This window comes from Orbicella franksi, chromosome 9 (genome assembly GCF_964199315.1).
Source record: "Orbicella franksi chromosome 9, jaOrbFran1.1, whole genome shotgun sequence".
In the NCBI taxonomy this organism is placed as follows: Eukaryota; Metazoa; Cnidaria; class Anthozoa; order Scleractinia; family Merulinidae; genus Orbicella; species Orbicella franksi.
In genome coordinates this window covers 4,724,035-4,746,720 of record NC_138153.1, presented here as the reverse complement: position 1 = coordinate 4,746,720, position 22,686 = coordinate 4,724,035, and the positions used below count along the sequence as shown (strand labels likewise).

The 22,686-nt window shown below is 40.1% G+C and overlaps 3 protein-coding genes across 3 annotated transcripts in view; 1 reads left to right on the top strand and 2 right to left on the bottom strand.

Moving 5' to 3' along the window:
- Positions 1-96: 96 nt before the first annotated feature.
- LOC145496619 (uncharacterized) lies at positions 97-11,969 on the bottom strand. The gene is made up of 5 exons (XM_081476324.1): positions 5,214-11,969; positions 3,496-4,403; positions 2,598-2,755; positions 1,559-1,697; positions 97-541 (listed from the first exon to the last, which is right to left on the bottom strand). The coding sequence occupies exons 1-5, from the start codon at positions 5,998-6,000 to the stop codon at positions 452-454; spliced, it is 2,082 nt and encodes a 693-aa protein (XP_081332450.1). The 5' UTR covers positions 6,001-11,969; the 3' UTR covers positions 97-451.
- Positions 11,970-12,073: 104 nt separating this feature from the next.
- On the top strand, positions 12,074-18,192 carry LOC145497465 (tRNA (carboxymethyluridine(34)-5-O)-methyltransferase alkbh8-like). Its single transcript, XM_081477266.1, has 6 exons — positions 12,074-12,611; positions 13,739-13,933; positions 14,500-14,570; positions 14,879-14,985; positions 15,356-15,934; positions 16,625-18,192. Exons 1-6 carry the CDS (start codon positions 12,074-12,076, stop codon positions 17,235-17,237), a joined length of 2,103 nt encoding a protein of 700 aa, XP_081333392.1. The 3' UTR covers positions 17,238-18,192.
- Positions 18,193-18,270: 78 nt separating this feature from the next.
- Positions 18,271-22,686, bottom strand: part of LOC145498308 (transcription initiation factor TFIID subunit 1-like) — a 30,809-nt gene continuing 26,393 nt past the window's right edge. The window contains 5 exon segments of the mRNA XM_081478216.1: positions 18,271-19,190; positions 20,021-20,285; positions 20,874-20,941; positions 21,230-21,314; positions 22,248-22,340. Of these exon segments, the coding sequence (XP_081334342.1) occupies positions 18,832-19,190; positions 20,021-20,285; positions 20,874-20,941; positions 21,230-21,314; positions 22,248-22,340 (870 nt within the window). The 3' untranslated portion in view covers positions 18,271-18,831.

The following is a 22,686-nucleotide window of genomic DNA, read 5'->3' as shown; positions in this document are numbered from 1 at the left end:
TCCTTTGTCCTGGTTACATTGAGAAAAATCATTCATGGCTCAAATTCTGAAGAAAATCCATCCCTCCAAAAAATTCAATTTTAAAACCCTGAACAATTTTATTTGAACCAACTTTATTTGCCAAACATATAACAATCTTCAACTACACCATTTTTAAGAACAATTTTAAGAAGGAACATCTAAAATGTATTATAACCTGAGTAAACTGATGCATTTTTGCAGTGACCCGAAGTTGAGCAGGAAATGACATCTGTTTTCATCAACATGGGTTTTGAAGAGAGGTTTTTCTCCCTAGCATTATAAAATGTAGTGGGTCTCGGGGTAACATTCTTGAATTTACCAATAATTAATGATCAGCCAGTAATATTGTCTCACAGCTCGCTTTCACTAATCTCTTCAACATAATTGTTCTTTGCCTGATCTGTTTTAGGTAGCAGACACTAATTGAATCTCAGCTCCCACGATATGTTGAATATGAGAATGGACTAAGTAGAAGAGGTACATGGTAGTGTTGAGATGGGTCGCTTATGAGAAACACAATCTGAAAGAAAATGATGGAAAGGAAAATGAAAGGTTACATGAAAATGTGCAGAAAAGTGCTGTGTACAACAACTAAAATGCCCTGTAAGTGTATATGACTGGCCCTTATATATGGTGCTCTGTCAGGGGTTTCAGCAGGTGGGCAACTGGTTTTCACAGGCAGGCAAAACTTTTTGAACTGAACTTCTTTATGAGAAAAACTTTCTTCGAGATGGTCAAACCAGCCAATTAATTTCCCTGGTGTCCAGCCCTTAAGATTGTGTCCATGGCTGGTTCTGCCTGGTTTTCTCATGGACACACTTTTAAGGAAAACCCCTGGCTCTGTACCAGATGTGGGTTAAAATCCCACTAGGGTCTCCAACTACAAATGTTACTTTAGGCTAGGGTTAAAATTTCCTTCACAGGACTAGTACTGCAGGGGGATATGAACTTTCTAGCACTCTTTCATTTAGAATTAAACTTCCTTGCTAACATATTCAAGTCCATGGGATGTGGGCATTTAGAGGTCAAGTAGGGTGGCCTAAGGTGGGGACTATGCATGGTGGTAAATCCTCAATAATTCACTGCTCAGTCTTGGAAGGGATACCACTGGTTTCAAGATTAAGAATATTTTAGAGTGTTAATGGCCACCATTTTTGTGCATATGTTGCCTGTTCCACTAGAACAGGCTGTTGAATCCAGCATTTAGTCATGTTTATATGTTTTACAATGTGTGCTTGTTGGAGCCCTGCTAAGTTCAAGTTATAGAGAAATGATATGAAATGCTATGCAGGACGACTAGTAAGAGGTTACTCTGCCATTAGATTTAACAGCAGTTAAAAAGCAAATTGAAGATATTCAAGTTACCAGTCAACTAGTAAATTGCTTGTCAGGGTTAAAAAAATGTTGATGAGTGTGGGGGCTGAGCTAATTTGTTGCTTGGCTTAGCCCATAACACCTTCACCTACTGGCTTCAGTAGGTAATGCTGTTGTTAACCTGTTTATTTAACTCGCCTGAAGTCAAATTACATTTACTTACCTCTACATAAGGATAGAAAAATGACGAAACACCAATATCTTTGAAATAAGCTTCTGTCTCAAATCTGATCATATATTTTCCAGGTATGAACTGTTCTTGAGTCAACAAGTTGGGAGCTCTCCCATCAGCATTAGTGACTCTAAAACAGTGATTAAAAGCACCGAACAAAATGTTAATGATAAAAAAATTATTAGGAATCAAGGGCATAGCCAGGATTTTTCAAAGGGGGGTCACACTGTGTCAAAGTGAGGGTACTCACCAGATTGTCATTTTATTTTCGTCACCTACTGTAGGTTGTTTGCTTAAAAAAGACTTACAAAAGGGTGGGGGGGGGGGGGTCATGGGCACCCCAGGACCCCCCTGGCTATGCCCCTGTTAGGAATGACATTGGGTAGGCCAGTGACTTCACAAGTTGATTAACCAAGATAAGTTGCTGGTAAATTTCAATGACTGAGGAAGACACAACATTGTGTAACATTGTTAACCTTGGAAAACCAGCTGGTTGAATGGGTGGGTAAAAATGTTACTGGTAATTTTTTTACTGCTTTGTACATGGCTTTTCTTTGTGCTTGCTTATTGATCAGATTCACAGGTGAGCTTCTTAGCTAATAAATATACATGTGGTTACAAAACACCACACATTCAATATATCAATATTCTAACATGGCTCCAAGGCTTTCAGAACAAAATTGGCTATTTTTTAAGTTTCTTTTGTTCCCAAAAGAGACTTGGATACAAAGAAAACACCACCAAATATAGAAGTTTGTCCCAAAAGCCTCGGAACCATGTTAGAATAAATTGATATATTGAATTGGACCTATTGTGGCCCTTTTCATATATCAGAGACATTGCCAGCCCTTAGGCAGCATGTTTATCCTGCAATGGCACTTAGTGACAATGAAATCTGTATGAGTAATTAAAAAAACTCAACAGAATAAAAACTTAGATGCTTAACTCTGTGTTTTAATTCAAATTGTCCTCTGATTACAAATTCAGTCCTCGTAGCTAGATATTTTTTACTGCATAACAATAGTCTCACCCTGATGCAATGTGCTTCCACATTCTACTGTCCGGCCGTATTTCTTCAAAATAGAGCTGTATCTGGAGGTTCCTGGCAGGTGAACCCCTGGCTGTGTCCAGCACATGAGTAGTGAGAGGGCTTCCAGTCATTGGACTACTGAAATCAGCTGAGCGGTGCTGTTGAACCAGAAACTAACAGTCAACTGAAGATACAACAATATTGAACCCTCCTTCGTAATATTTTAATAAGTTGATATTTAGCAAGTGTAAATGAGATGCATGAAAGCATTCATCTTAGGTAATTATGATTTTCCAGTTGAAGGCCTATAGAAAAATGTTTACTTAGTGACTGAAGCTCACTTCAAGAACCCGAGTGTGTCAATTTGTGTTTGATGCATTCAGCAATATCAAACAGGCTTTTACTGTTACCAAAATTGTTGATTTATATGATTTATAAATCTTTCATTTGAGCAGACCCCACAAAACACCTGTAAGATGGTCACTAACTTTTCAAATCCTAGTAAATAGCCTGATATCACATGATAATCAGGATTTCTATGCATTGATAACATACCCTCTTACAGACAAAGAGAACATTCGACTTACAAAATCACCCCTAAGTGAGCCCCAAAGTCTGTCAGTGACCACAGGGTTTGAAAATAATTAAGGTAAGGAGATAATTTGTTTGCTTATTAACACTCCACTACAGAAAATGCATCACAAAAAGAACAACTTCAAGAGGCATTTACTTCTTTATTAGTTTCAAGGTTTTTCTTAAAATAGCATGTGCAATGATCACATCATGTGTCTTATTTTTGGAGAAAGAAGGGGGGAAGGGTTATGGGGTGGAGGGAGAAGAAGACAAGTGGTAGTGAGTGTCCTGATCATAAGGATCCAAAAGCCGAGAGTCTACTTACCATATGGTGTGAAGACGATGTAGAGGATGATGAGGAAGCCATAGCTGGCACTGTTTGACAATAAACAACTCTTGAGTTTGCAAGACCAGTGGGATTATTTCCAGCACGAGCTACTGAGGTTTGAGAGAAAGTGTAACTACTTGCAGTAGTTTTAAATGATGCTTGGAGTTGATTGCGTAGATTATGTGAGGACGCTGCTTGAAGCTGACTCAGTCTGTAAGCTACAAAAGAAGTATGCTGTCCCCTGTGGCCAGAGTGGTATGGCAGACCAGGCACAGGGTCTGTTGGACTTGATGCAGGGCTTGGATCTGTTTCCTTTTCAATGTCATGGCTATTTCCTTGAGACAGTGAAGTTCTGATGCTGCTGGGTGGGCTACAGTTTGAAGGCTGTGATTGAGAATGGTTTGGAGAAATGATGACCTTTGTGAGATGAGATTGTTCTTTGTTTTGCACCACATTAAATGGTGGTGAGCCAATGGGTGTTTCACCACGTCTTGATGATAGCATTTGCTCTGAGCTTGATATATACTTTCCAGTAACAGGCACCATGGTTGGACGCTCGTCACATGGTTCCCTGGGGAGGATGTGTTGAAATCTTGGAGCAGTGGGTAGAGATACCAGTGTAGTAATGAGAGGATAATCTTCCACGAGGCTGTCGAGAATTGACACATAAGTACCTCTAATGCAGTTGTTTGTGTATATCCTGGACAGCCGCGCTAGTTTGGACATGTTTGTCATCATTTCACCCAGTGAATTGTGACCAACTGCTGCATTTTCATACCAAATAGGATCATCTTCGCAAGCATGGTGTTTGAAGGAAGCTTTGGGTCTCTGCCACAGGTACAGGTTCATTGGGTTCAGCTTTGAAAGGTACTTGAGGAATGATGCAACTGGGCACCTTGGATTTCCTGAGGGATGGTACAGTAAAAGAATCACTCAAAATTCTTCTCATTGGCCTTAACAATATGGGCAAATATATTCAATTTTGTTATAAACGTACCTCTTGGAATACAGAAATTTTTTTTTATAGGAACTAGAACGGGTTTTGTTTGTTGACGCTGTTATAGCATGTTCTGAGGCGTTTTCTAACTATCATGGTATATAGCTTGAAGATTACTTAGGCACAAACATAAGTCTTATTTAACAAATATTAGCCCATCCCCTCTTCAAGACTCTCTACAATTTATCAATAATATTAATCACTACTTAGTAATAAGTCCCAGGAAAACGAGTTTTCGGAGTTAAGGGTTCTTTGCAAGTTTATAGTTAAGATTGAGTGAATGATTGAAAAGTACTCAGCTCACGAGAAAAAACGCAATTCCTATAGACACAAATTGTGGGTTAGCCTCACTAAATTTATTTTTAACCTCATTTAGTCAGGTTAACGTTTCCTTTGTAGGATTACCGAATCAGGTCGTAAATATTTCAACAAAAATAATATTTTAAAATTTCTTTGAGTGAGATTTGTTTTGATGACAAAGAAAATCCAAGAACCTGCTTTCTTCAATTGAGGTCTTTCCCATCAAAGAATCGACACCATGTTGTGATAACCAGTGACAGAATGCGGAACAGTTCTCTAAGTTCAACACGTAAGCTTTCTAAATAGACGTCTTCTTTTCTTTTTCTTAGCTTTTATAATTGGCTCTAAAATAATCCAACTAGTTGTTTTAATACGCTGTTGAGCGTTCGCGCGCTTTTCTGTACAATGCTCAGCTTACCTGGTTTTTCATTCATCCGCGGACATTTTCCGTCAGTGAACACGTTTTCACAATGGGCAGGATTAGGGTAAACGTACTTCAAGCCCGTAGCGGAATGATACCCGATCAGAAAAGTGTCCCGGGTTTGCTCTCTCACGTTACTGCGGTTTCTTTTTCCTGGTAAATACATCAGCAGGTCAAAGAACACTTTCCTCTGCAAGCCATCGGCGCTGAATGGCGACAAGACCTCACTCAGATAAAGCTTCTTCAAATCGTCTGGCCCGATGTCCGAACGGTTAACTTCGCCTTTTCCTTGCTTTTTCAACTTTTCCACCTGAGCTTTGAATACTTTGTTTGACTCGGTGAATTCGGGGTCGTTTTTTATGTCTACATTGCTCTGTTGGGACTGTAAGTACCGCAGAATACCAAAGCGTATACTACCTAGGGCTGAGGATTTGTAGTAATCACCGTTCTTTTTGCGGGCTTCGACGTAGAATTTACGCAGGAGATCATTCAAAGCTGGTTTGTCTAAGTTCTCAAATTGGACATCCATGCTTTTCTCTTCCATATAGTCGCGGAGAATTTTAACTGCATTTTTAGTGGACCTCCATGTATTTTCGCTGCATGAGCGATGCTCCAACAACCTTTGAATGTCCTCCTCGGAAGTTTCCCCAAAGCGTGGGAGCGAGTTTTCGTCTGTTGGGCTTCCAAGCGAACTGGCTTCACTGTCGGGGTTATTTTCAGAGTTGTCAAAAGGTTCTACTTTTACTTCGGGGAGTAGAACGACAGAACTTGTTTCTTCGTCCATTATCGCACCAAAAGATAGCGGCAACGTATTAACCTACACAAGACTACAACGCAAGTTGACGCCGGGCAATATCTGGTGATGTCACACTTAAAAACTCAGCACAGGCCCTCGCCTGAGTTATTTATATCACACACAAAATAATCTGCTGGAGCTCTAACGCAGTTTCGACGTAGTTATCTAACGGAGAAAAAGATGTGTACGATTCAAACGAATCTACGTCTGTTCTTCACCTGACAACGATAGAAAGATCGAAATCTTCGTTTCATTCGCTGTAATATTCTGATACCAACTGGTCCAATATGACTTAATCTTCATGATATACTTAAGAGACTTATTTCTGTGGTGCCGAAAAGCTAGCATCGAATACTTGTTTTTTTTTTTCAGTCGAGTGGAAACTTAGGGACGATATAGATCGTTTTCCGGAGAATATCTTCAAGTTAGCCTAAAATGATATCAACATTTGTTAACTTTCAAAAAAAGCGGGTATCGTCCTAGAAAACATGAATGTTCCTGCCTGTCTTATCGAGCTGTTCGAAGTTGGCAGGCAAGACCAAATCAATGTCCTGGGCGTTTTCATGCAATAACGAAGTAATCGAGATAACAGTAACTCATATTGAATGCTCTTCTCCATATCTATCATAACTCCACATAATATTACCACACATGGAATTGTTGTATCATATCTTTGAGTAATTAATAGAAAAGTAGACAAGCGACTGTGAATGCAGTATATATTGACACGTATAACAATTAACAATATGGTAGAGCTTTTCCCAAGAGAGGATATTGGGTCAACCAAACTCCACGTCAGTTTAGTTCCACAGTTTGGGCAATATAATAAATGAGATATTTTAACGAAAAAAAATAAAAATAAAACTTTTAATTAAACTTCTCATTTCGAACTATCCAAGAACGGAAGGTAAAATACCAAAAGAAAACGGAATTCCATTTTCAATATTTTGACTTTCCACTAAAAACGAAGGACACTTTTAGTCAAAATTCAACAAATACGGCTTTTTAAGGTTTAGGACAAGGGAGGTCAAATAATGCTTTGTCCAGAAGCAATTACGTGTTAATACCCCAACGATGTATTTCAGTGATATATTACTTTCCGAATACAAGAGTAGTGATATTGCTTTTTAGAAGAAAAAAAATGCAGTTTAGGCAAGCTTCCAAGGAAACTCTGAACGCAGAACGGTTCGTGTTTTGCTCCTGAAGACTGAATATTCTTGACACTGCCTAACAACCGCACTGATGTAGTGTGGAATAAAATGATATAGCATTTCAAATTTCAAGTTTCGTCAGCATGCCCTTGAAAACGTATTTAAATGATGCCATACCGACCACAAAATAGGCGCCTCTATTACAAACTAAATGCAATAAAAGCCAATACAACCATGCTGTTCTCAAATATCACTGAACAATTTCGAAAGAATTTTCTATGCAGGCAGAATAAACCAGTTCCTCACTCTCGCATATATTTATATTTGTATCTGGCTAAAAACAGCGTTCCACAATATATTTAAGGGAGACAATAGAGCTAGACGGAGTGAGCTAAGTGAAGTGGAAATTACTGGTATTCGTTTATAGAGAGACTGTTTTTTAAATTTAGTAACAAGGATATGTGCTAGTCTTGCTAAAGGGCTTTTCGTACGCGCCGCAGGTATATCCCAAATGTTGATAAATTAAAATATCAGTATTTATATGGTGTAAAGTTATGAGTTAGAAACTTGGTGTTTTTGTCTCGTTGGGGCTTTGCGACGTTGAAGAATTGAATGACCATAATTTTTTTGGTTTTCACTCTCGGATACTGAGGCCCTGTCCACGCTACGCCGGAGGAATTTAAAACGGTGTTTTCATTCTGAAAACACATCAAATGTTTTTCGTCCACACTGAGCCGGAGAAATTTAAAAACGCAACAATAACCGGTCATTTTGGATTTGTGTTTGACGAAAACTCGGTCAGGGGAATCAAGTGATTATCGCAACGTCATCATTTTCGAAAAGCTCCGTTTTCAAAATGTTTTCCGTCTACTAGTCCACATTATAACGCAAAGATGGCGTTTTCAAATTCCTCCGGTTTGAAGGGCGTTTTCAAAAAGCTCCGTTTTCGTGACGGATTAGTGTGGACGGTAGGCCTAACGGTAGAAATAAAGCTACGTTTTTCAATTTCTCCGGTGTAGTTTGGACGAGGCTTAAATGACATGAAATAACCACTTTACTCAGCCGTTAGCTTAAGACGAAACATGAGTAAGTGGTGATAGCTTTGGATGTGAAATTAGACGTCCTTAGTTTCTGCGCCATTTGAAGTTGTAACACAGAGGCCATGAGGTCGTCGCCTTGGACAAACTAAAGTGAACAAGTAACTGATTGTAACTGACCAGCTTTCACCGACTTTATGTCCGCTTTGCAATATTGTTTCTTCAACTTTCCCTTTACACTAGTGAGAGCTGTAGAAAACATAATTTTCGACGTAACTTAAATTATCACCAGATTGGCTTTGCTTGAGAACAGATGCAAGTTAGCATTGTTTGTTTTTCGTTTTATGTCCAAAACTTTAAAAAAATGAACATACATGTATACAGGTTAATATTTTCGTTTTTTATCAGCCAAAGGGCAATATAAAATAATGAAGAAACAAAAACGAACCGTTGCTCAACATACCGCCTGTTTGGTCAGGTTTAATGCTCTCCTTTGCTCGAACATCTGATGTTATGCAGACTACATCAGTTGTAGTCCGCCAGACCAAAATAAAAATTATTGCGTGGCTAAACACCGTGTTTGACCAAGCAACAAGCAGGAAATTCCATCTTGTTTTGATGGCATGATGTCAACACAATCCAAAATGTAGTGCCTGTCAAGGGTTACACTACATTTTTCCGGCAATTAGAAAGCAACAAATCAAATAAGGGCAGTGCTCTGTCATTCTACTAAGGAATATTCCAGTTCATTGTTGAGCGTTCTCTATCCCAGGGGAGCTTCGTTAGCGGGTGGTTACAAATTTCTGAGCGCTAACTGTAATGCTAGCTACATTGGCGAAACCAATCGTCATTTTTCCACGCGCTTACGTGAACATTTGTTTTCCGACAAAGCTCTAAAGCTCAAACATCTACAGGCTTCAGACGAATGCTGTAAGCCTTGCGGAGTCTTTCATCATTTTGGACTCTGCCGCAACAAAGTTTCAAGTAAAAATTAAAGAAGCTATGTACATCAGTTGGGATAAACCTGCTTCAAATCAGCAAACTTGTATACTCCAGTGGTAACTGACAACGACAGACGTTACTGTCGAAACATGTATTTAAAACTGAAAAGATGAAAAGCGCTGTCTTTTTTTTTTATTTATTAGTAGCCTACTGCTCACAAGACCTGTTGTATTGGCGATCATGAGGAGATCAGATGAGCGTCGGCAGTTTTCTCTGAAAAACTAAACGTATGAAATTTCTCTACTACAAAAGATAATGTTTGTATCCTCCTTCCAATAATTTCAAGTGAGCTTTTATTTGATTTCCTAAAATTTTTCCTCAGTTACACATAAGCTTGATTTGCGGCCATTGAATATAACAATATTGTTCAACGTGGTTGCCACAGACATCACTTTTCAAAATTTCCTGACTTTTCCCTGATTAAAATAAAATTTCCCTCACCAAGTAAACACAAAATACCCAACGAGAAGCGATCACCAGCCTTCCCTTAATACAACCCATTCATTTAAGACTGACAAGTTTTCAACAGACACTCACAAATTCTTCATGATTTGAGGAAAAACATTGCTGAGATCACAGTAACCTGAAATGATTCTTCCAACCTTCAAAGGTATAAAATCATTAGTGTTATTATTTTGACCTTCCCTCACTTTTCTTCAGATTGGCAATGTTCCCATTTTAAAATAAAATTCCTTGTGCCAAAAAATCAATCAGCTACTGAGTGGAGGGACAGCAGGGATAGGTGCAGGGAGGGGGGTTGGTGGAGTTTACCTGTGATCAGGTTTTGTTTTTTTTTTTGTTGCTTTTTCAGGATGGGACGTAGGGAGGGAGGGAGGGTATGATTGCAGTTTAGAGGGGAGTATTCTGGGAAAAGGTAGGTTGAGAGGAGGATTACATTACTATCCTTGCTTGCTTTACTGCTTCCTTTCCATTATTACTCCCATTGTAATATTTCCTTTTCTGTCCACTGCGAGTCTTGGCAGCATTCCATTTTTCAGTTAACTAACTGATTCATCAAACTGCACCAGCTTACTCTATCCCCAACACCCTCACAAAACATCTTCAAGGCTCTGTCTTCTAGTGTTAACTTTTGGGAAAGGTTTGCAACAGTAAATTTTCCTTGAAATGCTATCTTTATAAATGGGGCTGCTTGTTGAGGAAGGGGCAAAGAGAAAGCAGAAAGAAAGAGGAGAGAACCAGGAGACAGAGGAGGCCACTTCACTCTCAGCCAGTTCTAGCCCTTCCAGCCATGATCAGACCCTTCTAGCCATGGTCAGACCCTTCTAGCCATGGCCAGACCCTTCCAGCCATGGTCAGACCCTTCCAGCCATGGTCAGACTCTTCCAGCCGGTTGCTTGAGATTGTATGCTCAATATGTGTCTCTCTACCCTGAAAGGAGTCCAAAGTGTTTTAGGGCTCCAGGGTTTTTGCCTGAAAATACAGGGCCCCCAAGCTCTTCAAGACAGGAGAAACTCTACTGCATTGAATCAGGGATTCAAGGAAAAATAAAAAAATCAACTGAAGGAACAAAAACAGATGAGTGAGTGAACAAACATTTGCATCCTGGCTGGCTCCAAGAAAGGAGATTCCTCTTCCGAAGTGAATTGTCAGGGGTCCGTGATGCAAGAGATGCCTGAACCCCTACTTCTGAGACCTAAGCAAACAGTCATGTAAGCCTGTGGATTGTACTGGCGAGAATCAAAATGTGAAAAGAAAATAGACAAGACGAGACAGAGGACTAAAATAAACCAAGACTTGGTTTTAACAATGATAGCAATCGTCTGTCTCATCTTGTTTATATTCTTTACTAGTGAGAAAAAAACTGTGATGGGTATCACTTCACCTAGGTGGGGTGGGAAATAATTTTTCTCCCCTCATGCTACAGAATCAAGACCTTGGCAGTACAAGGTACCTGTTGACTTTGTAACATTCTAAACTTGGATTCTACAATTACATGATTTTCAATATTACAGTACAAGCATGGCAATGAACCAGCTTTGTCTTCTTTCAAGATGTAGGTGACGCATTTAAATCATATCATTACATAGTCAGCTCCGTGAGCGGGCAAGATGAATCAAAGCCTGCGCTGTGATTGGCTTCCTGAGTGGGCAAGATGGAGCTATCTTACCCGCTTGGGACAACCCGTCGTGTCCCGCAAAAAAAATTTCCCCGAAAGTCATATAATAAATCCTTTATTGACCAAGGTTGTTCAGTCAAGATGGCTTGATATTGGCCTCGTTCTCTTTTTGCGAGTTTATGGACCTCGACTCTGTCTCGGTCCATAAACATGCAAAAAAAGAACTTGGCCAATATCCAGCCATCTTGACCGAACAAGCTTGGTCAATAACCCGTATTTACATGATGCACACAATGTGAAACTGGCGTACAACATGAGGGGAGTTCCATAATACGATCATTGCTACAAGTCTTTGTTACGTCCGTCTGATAGAACCGGAATTCAGCACAAACGCACTGTAATTTTGGAATACATTCGTGCTAAAAATCGTTTTCATAAGTCAAGCAGTTTTAAGAGCACCACGCCATGTGACAAGTTGCCATTACTCGTGACATTCTAATGGCTTTCTAATCTGTCTAATCCAGTTACAGCTTGAAGACATACAAAATTCAATACATCCGCTAACCTTTTCAGGAGTTATATGGTTGTGTATGCTTAATAATCTTGCGTTACACTGCATAAACGCCACCGTTCTCCACCAGTGTGGAACCAATTCTTCCTGCCTCTTCCTGACTTGACTCTGGCTTCCCGGCCGCGAAGCGATCCGCGATTGTAGATGGTCAGCGGAGTATCGAATAAGTGCCGAGCCTGCGAATCTTAGATCTGAGGTTTCCACCGTAAATTTAGAATCCAAGATGGCGACTTCTAGTGCGGTCAAGTCCTGTGCCAACAAATTGACCAAAGCAGAGAAGAAGGCTTTAAGAAAACAAACAAAACTTATCCATGCTCTTCGTAGACATAATGCCGATCTTGCAAGTGTTTCAGAATCGCCAACTCGACACCTGATGGTTGGAAACGGAGGATTAATGTGCGGTGTTGACAGAAGTCAAATCATTAGCTTGTTTCAGAAGTTTGGAAACATTGAACGGCTTTTAATGTTTCCTGGTCGATCGTTTTCCTTTATCAGCTTTCAGACTGTCAGTGAATCTGTGAGAGCAATGGAGACAGTGCATGGTCGTGTTTTAAATTGCCCTTCCGAATTTTCCAGACCCGACGTGACCTTTTACCTTTCATTCCTTGCAAATGTACCTGACGACGTCACGATTGAGAATCAGGTTAAACCGGCTGGACTTGTGCTAGTGGAAGACTTTGTGACTGAAGCAGAAGAGGAGGAATTGATCCAGGCGCTGGGTTGGGGAGTTGATGGCAGTGAAAATGAAATTCCAGGGACAGGTATTTACCTAAGTTTTTCCTGGCATGATCAATCACTCTGCGATCAAATAAAATCGAACTTACACGAAAATCATAAGAGACAATCAAACTGAATTGAATGTCTGATTTCTCAAATCTTTGTTTCCAAACTTTTGGTGTTGAACTGAGTTTGGTTGCCGAACTCAGTCCAACACAATCTAAAATTGAGTTCGATTGGGTTCAGTTTGTCCAATTTAGGTTGATTGGTTCAGAAGTTGAAATCACGCAGAGTTTGGTGTTCAATTTCCTTTGATTACTCAACTCAGTCTAAGTCAGTCTATGGACTGAGTTTGGTTGAGTTAGACTGAATTTGATTGAGTTTGATTGAGTTCGATTTCCAACTGTCTATTGAGTATGCCAGGGTGTTTGAAGGGGCAATCCAATCTTGACATTTATAAATAACACCTTAATTGACTACTTCCCCAATGGTGCTTTACAGTACCAATATTAACTGGAATGAGGCAGACAAGTTGCCCTCCTGCCATTTATTACCTTAGTTGAGGAGTAAAACTCATTACTACTGAGAAACGCAACAGCTAGTGGTCAAAGTGCAATTTGTTTCTACTAAATTTTGATTCAAGTTCGGTGCTCTAACCAGTCAGCCTTAAAAGATGTCTATAACTCCTCTCATATTCTAAAGCTTTATCTGGTTAACTGATCCTATATTTTCATCCTATATTGTGCCCGACTGTCCTAAATCCTACATGAAGAACAACATTGATAATGTAGTAGGTCCAACCAACCAAATTAATGTTGCATGAAAATATTAGATTATCCAGTCTGGGCTTAGGGTCACCCTATATTGACATCCTAGGGTAAAAGATACTGACAAAGCTCACCCTCAGAAAATAGCCAAATTATGTTTTACTTGCTCACTTTATTCTGAATGAGGCAGTGAGACAGTTTTTGACTAAGGGGTGATTTATTATGGATAGTAACACCAGTTTGACTCCTTCCCATTAACAGTGTGTTTGTTTACCTCAAATCAATACCTCCCTCCATGCTCATTGTGTCAAACACATACAGTGATTGAACATATTATGTTCAATTGGTTAAGTAGAACAAGAAGCTATATCTGTGTACACAAGGCTTTTTTATCTCCATTGCAGCAAATCAGCAACTTCGTCACAGGAGAGTCAAGCATTTTGGTTATGAGTTTATGTATGGGACAAACAATGTGGACAAGTCAAATCCATTACCTGATGGAATTCCCAGTGTTTGTGATACGCTACTGGATTGCATCCAGAAGGAGGTCATGTTTAGACCAGATCAAATGACTGTTAATGAGTACAAACCTGGTCAAGGTATGATTTGGCAACTAATTGAAGGAAAAAGTTCTCCCTCATATTGAAAGAAAACTTCCATGTTGAGAAAATTCTTGGCTTGCAGGGGTGTTTTTTTTGTTTTTTTTTTTTCAAATTAAGATGGTATAGAAGAAATGAGAAAAGACACAGAACTTAACAAAAATTGTTGGCAAATTCTAGGATCATTTTGGGTAAGTCAAGGCGGATGAACAGGAAGCAAAAAGCAACTGTAACACCTGTGGTAAAGGAGAAATTGTGGGTTTCAGTCTGATTTATAGTTTTATTGCAGAACTGAGAATATTACTCCATTGTGATTGGCCGAGAGCAGGCCAATTTATTTCTCCTATTTGCACTTGCCTAAAGGCTCATGCAATTTTAAGAGAATATCGAAATATCATGAGTAGCGTTTATATGATTGCCTACACTAATTGAATACTCTAATATTGCATGGTGTCTTTGATGAGAGATACAAAAAAGCAGCTTATGGAATAATCTTGTGAACCTGTGCCTACTTTGAACAGAAAATTTGTAAGGACTTTTGTTTTTTTTTCTTTTATTTGCTGAAGGCATCCCACCCCATGTGGACACTCATTCTGCATTTCAAGATGGAATTGTCTCACTCAGCCTTGGATCACAGGTATTCATTTATGGCTAAAACAAATTTTAAAATGATGTTTTTAAATACAGAAATTAGGATACCAAAATATTATATTATGGCATCCAAAGGTTCAAACCTAAAAGATGTAAAACCTAAACACGGTGACCTAGTAAATGGGTCAATATAAAGCAGAATTGACCCTTTTGCCTCGTTTGCATGTCAAACCACTGATAACTGTAATAACAATTATTGTGGGACAAAGCGTGAGTCCCGAGCAAACAAGTCAGCCTTGTCTTGTTCAGTTGTGGAGCTTGTCATATAACAATTAATGTTATGAACATGGTTAGGTCACCATGGAATTCCGTCATCCTGATGGTCATCAGGTATCAGTGGTGCTACCGAGGAGAAGTTTGCTTGTAATGACTGGAGAAGGTCGATATCTCTGGAGTCATGGGTAAGGTCAATTGCTTCATGTTTCAATAGAAAAAGAAAAGATTTTATTTCATTTCAATATGAAACAATTAAGACAGTGTGGCAGCTTAGCTTTCTGGAAGTAAAAAAAAATTCGGATGTTAAAATTTCGGTCGTTTTCATTTTCGGACACTTTTTGTCTCATTTCGAACAAATTTTTGGACACTTTGCCGAAAAAACCAAAGTAAATTTATGCCAACAAAACACGAATTAGACTGAAACAACATCTATGAAAATGGTCGTTTTGGTGGACTTTTTTAGTGATATAGATGCGCTCCTAGCTTACCAGACGCATCTTAGTTTTTTTGATGCTGTTGCGTTAAAAATTGATCATCAAATTAATTTCGTTTCAGTATAACACCGCGGAAATATGATATCATCTATGGTACAAAAAGCACATCAAACAAGGGGGCCAGTTGTGGTGGACCCTCCGAGGAACATCAATCAAATATCGCAGAGAGCACCTCGAGAGAAACAGCTGAAGAAGGAACTACTCTGTTTGAAAGACAAACGAGAATCTCGCTGACGCTCCGAAAAATTCGTCACACTCCTTGTAACTGTTCCTTCGCATCTCAGTGCGACTCGCAAAATGACAATAAAAATTCATCTGCAGTTCCACCGTCTTCTGATGTCCCAAAGACAATCGGAGAAGCTCAGAGCCTGGAGAAGACACATGTACATGAAGTGTACGAGAAGATAGCGCCTCATTTCAGTGGAACCCGCCACAGTCCCTGGCCAGAGATTGCGGAGTTTTTAAGAGAGCAACCCGTGGGAAGCCTGGTGGCTGATGTTGGCTGTGGAAATGGAAAGTATCTTGGGATCAATGAAAACATATTCAAGACTGGCTCTGATAGAAGTGTCAACCTTGCGGCCATCTGCAGGGAGCGGGGATTTTCTGTGATTGTGTGCGACATCTTGGCCTTACCATACAGGTAAAGGGAACTGGATAGAAATAAACTTGATTCCCAACAGTGAATTAATTTTGTCTTGATGTACATATATGTATGTACAATATATGACATCAGTAAGGAGAACTGGTATTTCTTGGTGAACCGAAATTTCCTAGTCAGTCACCAGTGTTGAGTTGGCTTAAAAAAGTAAAGTCTGCATACGAGGAAAGTGGCCCATCAGGCCGGCGCTTACATCCGGTTTTTGTAGTATTAAGCGACCAGGAATATTTCTACTCCCCCTGGATAAGATACTAGTCCATCACAGGATTACCCCCAGCATTAAGTTCGCCGGTACCCATTTATACACCTGGGAGGAGAGAGGCACTGTGAGAGTAAAGTGTCTTGCCCAAGAACACAACACAATGTCCCCGGCCAGGACTCAAACGCAGAGCGCTTGATCTGGAGACGAGCGCACAAACCACGAGGCCACCTCGCCTCGCATGTTGAATTGGCTTAACGGTCAGTTTTTCACGTGCATTTAAAAAGTAGTCTAAAATACAATTTAAAACAATAAAAAAATAGATCGAAAAAAGAAAAAACAACTTGAAAAGAAATGTGAAAATGTAAGTGTTTTACCACCCCTTTTTCCTTGCCATCGCGTCTGGGCTTGCCTTAAGCTAAGTGACTGAAAAAGAACTATTACTATTACTAATTTGTCTTCTTGTATTTCAGGTCCAATGCGTTTGACGTGTGTCTGTGTATCGCAGTTCTTCATCATCTCTCCACTGCAGAGCGGCGTCTATCGGGTCTCAGGGAGCTGGTGCGAATTACACGGCCAGGTGGACTGGTGCTAGTCTACGTCTGGGCTTTAGAACAAGAAGCCAAAAAAATAAAGAAGAAACAGTTGAAAGAAGTGAATTTCACCGGAGAGAATGACCATCGAACTGTACAAGACAGTGAAAATACCCCGGACGAGTCTTCGAAAGAAAGCGGTGTGGCAGAAGTTTTTCCTGAAAGTAAAGAACCTTTTACAAACAAATTTGAAAATTCGAGTGAAAATAAGTTAACAAAACTACTGGTAAATGCTTCCAGGGAGTCCTTTGAGCAGCAAGACTTGTTTGTACCTTGGAAATACAGCGGACCAGGGAAACTACAAGAAAAACAGCAAAGAGAAACTGAAGAATCAGGCCTCGAGGGCAAAGATGGTCACGTGTACCATAGGTATTATCACGTGTTTCAAGTTGGCGAGCTCCGGGAACTTTGTAGCCATCTGAGTCACGTGACAGTCGAGAAGCATTACTACGACAAAGGGAACTGGTGCGTAGTACTCAGAAAAAACCAGTGACGGTGGGTGGGAGACTGCGTTGGACTGAATGTAGTAGGACATTTTCGTATTCTCGGTATAGGACTGGAACTAGCTCATGCGACGCATGTGGGGGAATATCATTAATCTCATCATTTGAAAAGACTCGCGGCATTAGCCTCAGTTGCAAGCTAGTTCCAGTCCAATACCGAGAATACGAATATGGCCTATTGCTTCTTCAAGAAACGGTAAAGGAAAGAATCGATTGTCACAAATGTGAACTGATTTTTTGTAAGCAGCTCGCTGGCTCTTTAATTGTTTTCTTCGGAATAAAGACGAATATTTGACCAGACATAATTGATAACCAAATGACATTTCCACAACCCCACACACGTCTGAAAGAGTGTTGCCATCTTCAAAGCCAATCTAAACGTAACCCCTTCTAAGACTTCAGTTATCTGTGGCACAGCTTAAGCCTAAAGCGGCCTTCGAAAAAATAGGGAAGTAGCTTGACGCTCGAAACACTTTCTTTTTTCTCTCGCCTTTTTTACGGTGATCCCCAACGTATGAAAGAGGTTAATCTAAATAGGCCATTTCCGAGTTATCTTGTGTCTGTTTCAAAACGAGTCCGCGTGCAATACCTTCCTATGGAAGTGAGTTTGATTTGCATGAAAATAAACGTGATTCATATGAATGGTTTTGCACGGAGACTCGTTTAGATCGACACAGGTGAAAGGCAACTCGGAAATGGCGTATTTGTGATCCCTACTTTGGTGCAAAACCGTTGCTTTTCGAGACAGGTAATGTTTCTTTTGTAACGCAGCTTTCGTAATATTTAACTTGCAAAATGACTATCTGAGCGTTTGCTGCAGCCTCATGCACGACTGGTACCGCCATTGTACCCAACCTTCGCGCTGCTCAATATGGCGGTTAGTAGCCATATCAGAAATTCATCTTCTCTTGCGTGTGCATAAAATCTAAAAAAAAATGCAGTAGGATTAAGATGAAAACAAAAACTATCTAATGACTACAGTAGTTCTTGCAATACACACAATAGCAATACAAATCGTTTGTTTTATTCTGACCTTGGGTAGCTATTTATTTACACAACGCGCTTATGTTTGTTTCTTTTTCCACGGATAAACGCGCCATACCATTGACACTTCATATAACGTAATATTAAAATTTTTCTTGAGTTTTCCACTTACGAGTAAATCGAAAACTACACTCTTTAATTAATACAATACCGTGACATTCCAGTCGACGAATATTGCGTTACGCGATTTAAGTTGTCACAGTTTTCGAAAACCACCTGTATGCTTTAATATCATTCCTGTAGGCAAGTTCTTAGTCTTAAATTTTGAAATGAAATTTCGGGATACCAAATCAAATATAAATACTAAACAGTACGAATACGATAATGACACCAAGTGAAAATGACTGGCACATTAACTTACGAGAGGGGACTGAACCCGGATGTTGGTGTCGGAGGTGTTGCCACGCAATGGGAAGTCACATGATATCGAGTTGACATCGTAATGTTGAGACCCCTTACAGGTTTTATTTGATTGGAGAACAAGAATCGCAAATCCACCAATAGTCCAACTACGGAACATTGAACTATTTTTGTCGTAGCTTATATTTCATCGCCCGATAAGTCCTCCGTTGTGTTATTTATCGTATCATTGTTTTCTCCTCCACCAGGGGAGAAGTTGATTTGCTCATCTTCCTCCTCAATATCTTCCTCTTCCTCGTCATCTCCATCTCCAAACGGGAAATCATCTTCCTCGTCGCTCTCGCTTTCACTGTGTTCAAGATCTTGCAGTAAAATGCTCTCAAATTGTGTAACGTCCTGTGAATCTTGTTCGCTTCCAAGCTGTGGTTGTGATCCAAGACTTTCCTGTTTTGTGTAGCTTTGTGATGTGCTTTCGTCATCGTCGTAACCCTCGATGTCCACGTCTTCCTCTTCGTCAAAGTCTGCGTCCATTCGAGAAGCTAAAGACAAAATAACGAGGGAAGTATAAGCACAGGCGGGAGAAGAAAGTCCTTAACTCCAAGCCCAGTTGTTGGAAATGTGGATAACGCTATTCACCGAATAAATCACTATCCATTGAATAGCGCGGTTTGTTTTGTTAACACTTATTCACTGGCTAGCGATATATCCGTGGATAGCATTATACAGCCTTCGAACCTGGTTATGGGCCGAACTGAGGTGGATAACGTTATCCACCGGATAAATTACTATCCAGCGGATAGCGTGGTTTCTTTTGTTAACACTTTTCCACTGGATAGCGATTTATCTGGTCGATAGCGTTATCCAGCCTTCGAACAACTGGGGCCAGGACTTCGATTTTCTATGCAATTCCCCCCATCCTGAACTGCTCTTGTAAAGACATAGGCATAGACATACAGACATCATCAGTTCCGCTTCTCCGTGTGGAGATTGGGGTATAAATATTAAACTCAACTATCTACGATTATATAACTACCATAAAATATTTACGAATGTATAAGAATATAATGGGTGATATCCAGATGATATTTCACTTCTACCTCGTCACCTAGTTGCCATGTATTTGATATTTTAGTGCACATGTCTGATCTATTTCTCTGGTCCGAAGCCGGTCTTTATTTTAGCCCCAACGCAATTCGCTACCATCTCTAGGATATCAACCACGAAATCCCACTTATAAGACCCTTGGATATCTCCCCCGCCTGTTTATAACACGAGACCCTTCGTAACAACACAGGCAAAAACATTAGATTGAAAATGAGCATTAAATCTATACGGTTAGTAGAAAAAAATAACCACTAGCATAGCTTACATTGGTCTGGTGCTGAGACAGGAGTGCTCAGACTGGCCCTGAAGTCCCTGTAATCTTCGCTCGTCGTGTCCAGTTCCTCTGCGTCTAACACGTCCATCATGCTCTCCTCATCCTTCATGGAGTCTTCTGGGAAGTCATCCATGCTGTTTTCCATTGACCACTCCGGTCCTGGTACTGAAGGCGGCTGACTAGCGGCGTATGATGACGTGTCGTCTCCTGGAGTGAGTAAAATTTCATTCTCCAACTTGGATAGCTGTTCGTCATTCTGTAAGATAGTGATAATAAAGGTGGTTAACGAGATTTGAACAAAACGGAGAGATTGCTTAGTAATGTCAGTTAACGAATGCAGTCATTGTTGCTCTCAATAAAAGCTTTGATTAAAAAGGATTTAAGGAATATTTTTTTCGTGTTTTACATACTTTTAGTTGGCTGTAGAACAGAGCAGGTGAAAAGAAGATCGACAAACAATGTGCGAAAAACCTAAGCCTCAACTATACGTTATCCGACATAATTACGCGAACAGCAGTGTTTCTGTTGGGAGGCAAGCATCCTGTGCCACTGTGCCTATAAATAAGCAGCTCATGCGACTAATGGAAGGACAACCCCGACAGAAAATCCTGACCCTTCAATTTGACCTTTGGCTTATCACCATATCTTGTAAAAAAAAGTTGTCGATCAGGGAACTGTTATCTGGTCAATTACAAGCCATGTTTTAGTTTGCGTTCGCCGTAACTTTCATTTGCTGGACTGATGGAGCGATGAAAGAGGACTACTGTAGGAATGAGTTCAAATCATCCTGGTTACTTCACTATGGTGTAGTGTAAGGTGTGTATCGGCACATAACCTTGCTTACCTCCCTCAGGGCCTCCTCACAAAACTGGATCAGTTTCTCGGCCATCTTAGAAAACTCATGTGATTCGCCTGACAACAAAAATAAGTTCTATTACCCAGCGTAAATTTATAACTAATGCGGTAATTTATTGCAAATTAACAAATTGACGTCAGTTTTTCATGCGTCTGTCCTGTTATTGATCACGAATTTCGTCATGACATAGTCAAAGTGGATCTGCAGACTACTTAGACAATGTTATGACGAAATTCATGATCAATAAAATGGCAGACGCATCAAAAAACTGACGTTATTTTGTTAACTATTTCCCAAGTAGGAAGATTTGTGATGTTGATCATGGGAGTGTAATTGAGCCGTACCGTTATAGATAACACTGTTTCTGTGCATCATTTTCACGTGTTCCATAAACTCGTCCCTATTTTGATAAGCGTGTCCTTGCACTTGCTGCGAAGAAAAATAGAGGCACATCAGTGAACAGAAGATAGCTCTGAAGTGGGCATATAAAAGATCATATATTTGAACTGTGGGGAAACTGAGATGTTAAGACATGATTGATCAAAGTGACCAGCTCCCAGTTGGCTTGATAGCTCAGCTGGTGAAGCACTGCACCGGTATCGCAGAGGTCATGGGTTCAAATCCCGTTCAGGCCCGAATTTTTCTCATAGAGCTGCATTGATTAATCATATCTTCATATCTTTCTCCCCAGTTCTAATATATGATCTTTTATATATTCACTTGTATTCTTCACCATCTACGGGTATATTACGAACTCACAAAGTGAGCAGCTTCCAGTTGGCTTTATAGCTCAGTTGGTAGAGCACTGCACCGTGATCGCACAGGTCCTGGGTTCGAATCCCGTTCAGGCCTGAATTTTTTTCAGGCTTTAATTTCACAACAGCTTGAGTTGTGTGCATAACTGCGATGATCGTTCATGTTTTTACAGAAGGTAGCTCAGAGGTGAAAGTGGGAGGTACCGAGTTCAAACATTCCATTAGAAAACTTGTGTTTGTGTGGTATTGTATTTTTCATTTCTCCACTTGACGATATGAATACCGTATTGTTAAAATAAAGTGCGGTGAAAGGAAAGTGGGAAGGGCAAAATATAGTAAACTAACTATGAGCCCTTTAATTGGATACATTTATTTTAGGATAAAAACAAAACTTATATAAGAGAGGAGAGAGTAAACACACAGTAAATAAATAGTTTATGTCAGAAATATTAATACTGAGCGAAATAAAACTAGTAAAGTGCTGTATTTAATATAAAGGGTATGTAAACCCTGTACTTCCGTCCTAAGCGGGGGAAACCCGTGAACTGATCGTCGGAGCATGATACAAAGGCAACTAGAAAAATGCCGCACTACGAGGCGGACTTACCTGTCTGATGGTCAGAAGGTCGATTGGAGTCTTAACGACATCGTAATAATCAGGCACCTGCTTAGACGACACAGGCTTCTGGAAAGGCCAACTCTGAATGACAAAAAACAAGAAATTACATATCTAAGAAACTTTGTTGTAGCACTCATAAAGTTTCCGATTTTACTATCAATCAAACAGTAGGGCGCGGACTCGCGAGTGCTCCCGGCCAACGCTCTCACGCTGTCATGGCGCGATTAGTTGCTTAGCAACTGTCACGCTGTCACCGAGCGATCAGTTGCTAAGCAGCCTCGAAACAAAAACTGCGGCCTCGGTCCCGCAGTCTTGGAGATCAACTGGTAATTGTTCTCTTGACCGGTTGGGCGAGAAACAAAAAATTGCTGCGAGAAATTTTCGCAGGACGATTTTTTTCAGTTTCTTTTTTCGCTTCTCAGTCGAC